The sequence below is a fragment of the Salpingoeca rosetta genome (genome assembly GCF_000188695.1).
Source record: "Salpingoeca rosetta unplaced genomic scaffold supercont1.4, whole genome shotgun sequence".
NCBI lineage: Eukaryota > Choanoflagellata > Craspedida > Salpingoecidae > Salpingoeca > Salpingoeca rosetta.
Window position 1 is genome coordinate 1,414,294 of NW_004754930.1, and position 5,283 is coordinate 1,419,576.

The 5,283-nt window shown below is 55.5% G+C and overlaps 2 protein-coding genes across 2 annotated transcripts in view; one reads left to right on the top strand and one right to left on the bottom strand.

The window, feature by feature from the left end:
• Positions 1 to 44: 44 nt before the first annotated feature.
• On the bottom strand, positions 45 to 2,598 carry PTSG_01380 (uncharacterized protein). The gene is made up of 7 exons (XM_004997296.1): positions 2,463 to 2,598; positions 1,562 to 2,160; positions 1,292 to 1,318; positions 1,071 to 1,110; positions 786 to 891; positions 536 to 610; positions 45 to 227 (listed from the first exon to the last, which is right to left on the bottom strand). Exons 1-7 carry the CDS (start codon positions 2,520 to 2,522, stop codon positions 109 to 111), a joined length of 1,026 nt encoding a protein of 341 aa, XP_004997353.1. The 5' UTR covers positions 2,523 to 2,598; the 3' UTR covers positions 45 to 108.
• A 31-nt stretch (positions 2,599 to 2,629) lies between these two features.
• PTSG_01381 (phosphoglucomutase 2) overlaps positions 2,630 to 5,283 on the top strand; it is a 5,337-nt gene continuing 2,683 nt past the window's right edge. The window contains exons 1-8 of the mRNA XM_004997297.1: positions 2,630 to 2,696; positions 2,927 to 3,155; positions 3,510 to 3,595; positions 3,753 to 3,834; positions 3,980 to 4,060; positions 4,243 to 4,392; positions 4,635 to 4,736; positions 4,925 to 5,204. Of these exons, the coding sequence (XP_004997354.1) occupies positions 2,999 to 3,155; positions 3,510 to 3,595; positions 3,753 to 3,834; positions 3,980 to 4,060; positions 4,243 to 4,392; positions 4,635 to 4,736; positions 4,925 to 5,204 (938 nt within the window). The 5' untranslated portion in view covers positions 2,630 to 2,696; positions 2,927 to 2,998. The remainder of the gene's footprint in view (positions 2,697 to 2,926; positions 3,156 to 3,509; positions 3,596 to 3,752; positions 3,835 to 3,979; positions 4,061 to 4,242; positions 4,393 to 4,634; positions 4,737 to 4,924; positions 5,205 to 5,283) is intronic.

The window sequence follows — 5,283 nt, forward strand, 5'->3', positions numbered from 1 at the left end:
CACACACACACACACACACACACACACACACACACACACACACACACACACACACACACACACACACACACACACGTGCAAACAAACACACACGCATTTGTAGGGTGTTCAGACGACGGGGGGTTGGACCTCGAGTCTGTCGAGCTCATCGGTGATGTTTGAGCGGCAGGTTGGGCAGGTGGGCACCGACTGCAGCCACTCATCAATGCATTCCACATGGAACACGTCTGTTGAAGCAACACAACGGTGTCACGATGTGATGTGGCACACGAGTCAGTCTCCACAAAGCAAGCGTTGTTGAGGTGGGGTCGGCGTGCATGCAGCCTCGAACCTCAAACACACGCACACAACCGCAATCGCCACAGACGCGCGGATACACAGACACACAGACACACAGACACACACACACACACACACAGACACACACACAACACACAGACACACACACACACACACAGACACACACACACAGACACACACACACAGACACACACACACACACACACACACACACACACACGCAAATGAAACGTACGGCGGCAGGGCAGTCGGCGCACGTGCTGGTTCTCCTCAAACTGCTGCAAGCACACGGCACACGCCTCGCCAATCTCTAATGGATGTTGACGCAGGGCAAGAAGGGAAAATGGGGGAGCGAAGCGTTACCACGCGCCATCGGAACAATACAGAGGAATCAGAGGGACAGAACGAGAAACGCACGCACACGCACGCACACACGCACGCACACACACACACACACACGCTGCTTGTATGTGTTTGTTCGACACCTTCATCGGTGGAGGTCAAGGTGTGGTCGACAAGGCGGTCAAAGAGGTCTTGCGGGTTGTATGCGGGTTGTGCTGGACCGACACTCCCGTCAAATGCAAACGAGAACTGCATGCAGTCGCGCAAAGGAAAGCGCGTGGTGGTGTTGCGTGAGAATTGCCGCACACACGCACACACACACACATAGGACACAATCACATGCACATGGGATACAGGGGTGCGCACGCATGCACATGAGACCATGGCAGTGTGCACATTGGGCACAAACGGGTAAATGAAGTACTTACGGCTGGCAACAGTGACGTCAGCAGGTCGACAGTGAATGCGCTAACACGAGGGGTCATGCAACGACGCAGCGAGACAGAACATGAGCACAAGAATCAAAGCGTGGCGCACGTGTGCATGTGTTGTGTGTGTGTGTTGTGTTGTGTGTTGTGTGTTGTGTATGCATGCGAATTTCTTTTCGTACCAACGGGCACATGCACGAGACACACGAGTGTTCACTCACGGTGGTGGATGAGGGTGGTGAACGTGGCTGCTCCAAGTTTGACAGGCGAACATGCAGGTCAACAAACGCCACAGTGAAAGGCCGAAAACAAAACACGTCAGGCAGACACAGACACAGACACAGACACAGACACAGACACACAGACATACACGCACAAAAAACAATGCACAAAGTCATCGACACACTGCGTGAGCATAATGCGGCACAGCGGTACGTCACAGGCAAGGGCAAAGATGCAAGCAAAATGGCCATCCTGACAAGCTAACTTACTCGTGCGAGGCAACCTCGGGTTCACCCGAGCGCAGTGTGTGAATGGGGCGCCTGGCATGATGATGATGGTGGTGGTGGTGATGGCGAAGAGGATGTTGAGGGTGCATGTGAGGCCCGCCATGACCCGGCGGCATCATAGATTGCAGGAAAAACGGCGCTGGTTGTTGTGGTTGCTGCTGCTGTTGTTGTGGCTGGCGTTGTTGTTGTTGTTGTTGTTGTTGTTGTTGTTGTTGTTGTGGTTGCTGTTGGTGTGGTTGTTGTCGACCAAGACTGGCACGCTCTTGCGCCCGCCGATGTTGTTGCTGGGCCAGATTGGTAAGAACCGATGCAGGCAAAGGAGGCGCTGAAGATGGCGAAGTCGTTGCCGATGTCGGTGCAGAAGAGGACGACAGCGTCCACGACAAACTGTGGGAAGAGCGGCTCGTGGGACTGGCACGCGCGCTGCTGGAGCTGCGCTGCGGCGGTGCCGTGGCTTGCGTTCCTGACGCGCGCGCCGTGCGCGACGCGCGTGCTGTGCGTTGTGCGCGCGCTGTTGACGCCTGCGGCGCGGAAGCCACCAGTTCCACGATATTATCCTGGCATGACGGGCATCGCGTGCTCTGCACCACAGGGCGCGCGCGCGTACGTGTGTCGTGTGTGTGGTGTATGCATGAGTGCACAGAACCCAAAGCAGTCACGGCACATGGCACAGAGAGACACACAGAGAGAGAGAGAGAAACAAACGCACACACATACACAGAGAAACACACGCACACAGACACACACACACGCACACACACACACACAGAGAAACACACGCACACAAACAGACACACACACACACACTCTCTCTCTCTCTCACATGTCGACAAACAGAGAGAGACACACACACACACACACTCTCTCACACATGTCGACAAACCTCTGGTGATGTCGAGGCTTCAAAGTGTCGCGCACACTTGTGGCACCAATAACGCGCCATGATGGCAGGTTTGTGTTGGTCGTCTTGTCGTTCGCTGAATTTGCCGCTTGGAAGGTTGTGTGGCAAAGGCGAATTTGCCAACAAAATCACACACAAACACAACTGCTTGCAGAAGCAAAGCAACTAACCAACGATTTCGCATTTCCACTCCGTCAACCAACCTCATCTGCAGCGGTTCGCGATTGCTTCTTTGCTTGGCTTGGGCTTGGCTTGCTGCTGTTTGCACTGCTGCTGCCCCCCTCGTGTTTCTGCGCGTGTGTATGTGCAGCGGTGCGTCCGACATCTGAGGCATCTCACTGCAGTGGTGTCTGTTTCTCCTCACTATCACACACACACACACACACACCCCTCACGCGTACACGCGCATCATTTTCCACTCGCCCGTCCACTGCCACAACCAGCAGCACATCAAACTCCAGACAGTCCAGTACGTCTCAACAGTCAGGAAGAAGCAAAGCTTACCAACGGAAGCCAAGATGCCAACGGTTGCGACAACGCCGTTTGATGACCAGAAGCCTGGCACCTCTGGTCTGCGCAAGAAGGTGACCGTCTTCCAGCAAGACCACTACACGGAGAACTTCATCCAGGCCATCTTTAACGCCATCCCCGCCGTCGAGGGGGAGAGCTTCGAAGGTGTGGTGGTACATGTGTGTGTGTGTGTGCATTTGTGGACGTACGCTCCTCTCTGTCTGTGTGCTTGCCTGTCTGCGCCTGCCTGTCTGCCTCTGTGCATGTGTGTCTGTCTGCGCCTGCCTGTCTGCCTGTGTGTCTCTCTCTATCTGCCTCTGTGTGTGTGTGTGTCTCTCTCTCTCTCTCTTCTTGTCTGCGCCCCTCTCTGTCTCGCGCTCTCGCTCTCGCTCTCTCTGATTCAGTGCGTGCTGGGCCTTGCACGCGCTGCTTGTGCCTCAGTTGGTTCCCTTACACATCTTCCTTCTCGTCTCTGTTCCTCTCACCTCTCCGATGTGTACATGTTTCTTCATCGTGCAGGGTCCACCATCGTCGTTGGCGGTGATGGCCGCTTCTTCTGCACGGAGGCCGCCCAGAAGATCATCAAGATTGCCCATGCCAACAAGGTCCACTTCAGCGCCCTCTGTGGCGTGTGCTCGGTGGATCCCACAGCGCCTGCGTGCTGCTCCGCCAATATACCCTTCCTGCACCATTGCTTCCAACAACACGCAGAACCACTTATGCTCGCGCCGCCAACGATGCCTCTTGTTTGTTTTGCTGCAGGTGGGCAAGGTGGTTGTGGGCCAGAACGGCCTCTTCTCCACCCCAGCCGTCTCTGCCGTGATTCGCGGCCGTCAGGCCAAAGGTACCACCCACTACCATAAGCACTACAACAACAAACGCCACTTGCTTTGCGTCATCGGTCACACGCATGTGCAAGTGCATACATGTGGTCACTCTCCTCACCATTGATATTTGTGTAATTGTCATTCCAACACGCACATGCACAGGTGGCATCATCCTGACGGCGTCCCACAACCCTGGCGGCCCAACCGGTGACTTTGGCATCAAGTACAACGCTCGCAACGGCGGTAGGACCTGTGTGTGTGTGTATGTGTGTGTGTTTGTGTGTATGTGTGTGTCTGTGTGTGTCTGTGTGTGTCTGTGTGTGTCTGTGTGTCTGTGTGTCTGTGTGTGTGAAAGCGCTTTGAAATGCAACTGCCCCAGCTGATGCTCTCTTCTACGCACTGGCTTGCTTCACGACCCTTCAAAGGCCCTGCCCCCAGCAGCATGACCGACAAGATCTTCGAAGCGAGCAAGGAGCTGACGGCGTATCACATCAGCGACATTGCGGACGTCGACCTCTCAAAGGTCCAGACGGTCAAGGTGGACGATACCTTCACCGTCGAAGTCGTCGACTCAGGTGTGTGTGTGTGTGTGTGTGTGTGTGTGTGTGTGTGTGTGTGTGTGTGTGTGTGTGTGTGTGTGTGTGTGTGTGTGTGTGTGTGTGTGTGTGAAGCCAGCGTGTTCACGTACGTACATGCGTGCCTACATGCACATGTTTGTGCACACCCATGCTGTACGCTCGTGAAATATGCGCTGGTGGTGCCCTAATTTGTCATGCGTCACCACGCACATGCACATGCACTTGTTTGCTGCGAGCAGTGCAGGAATATCTTGACCTGATGAAGCAGCTGTTTGACTTTGCCACCCTGCGCAAGCTCGTCTCTTCCTCCTCCTTCAAGATGCGCGTGGACTGTCTCCACGGTGCGCTGCTATCTTTGGTGCCATCGCCGCTCCTGTTTGTTGCCGCGTGTTGCTTTTACACTTTGCGCCGTCATTGGCCGCAACCGTCTTGGTCTATGCTCACGAGAAACGAACACTTCGGAAGCATGCTCCCTCTTGACCAACCCTCCTCCTTAATCTCCACCACCACCACCACCACAATACAACAGGCGTGGCCGGCCCCTATGCGAAGCGCATCCTTGAGGACGAGCTCGGTGCACCGCAGGGCTCTGTCGTCAACTGCTCCCCGCTGCCGGACTTTGGCGGCGGCCACCCTGACCCGAACCTCACATATGCCGCCGACCTCGTCACCGCAATGAAGAGCGGCGAGTTTGATTTTGGCGCAGCTTTTGACGGCGATGCGGTGCGCCCTCGAATGTGTATGTGTGCGTGCGTGTGTGTGTGTGTGTGTGCGTGCGTGCGTGCGTGCGTGCGTGCGTGCGTGCGTGCGTGCGTGCGTGTGTGTGTGTGTGTGTGTGTGTGTGTGTGTGTGTGTGTGTGTGTGTGTGTGTGTGTGTGTGTGTGTGTG

Excerpts from the sequence above, each read along its gene's own strand:
- PTSG_01380 (XM_004997296.1), bottom strand. The coding sequence starts at position 2,522 with ATGGCGCGTTATTGGTGCCACAAGTGTGCGCGACACTTTGAAGCCTCG. Across the intron at positions 1,319-1,561 it reads CCCGAGGTTGCCTCGCACGA|CCACGTTCACCACCCTCATC; the intron begins GTAAGTTAGCTT and ends AACTTGGAGCAG. Across the intron at positions 892-1,070 it reads TGACGTCACTGTTGCCAGCC|TTCTCGTTTGCATTTGACGG; the intron begins GTAAGTACTTCA and ends GACTGCATGCAG.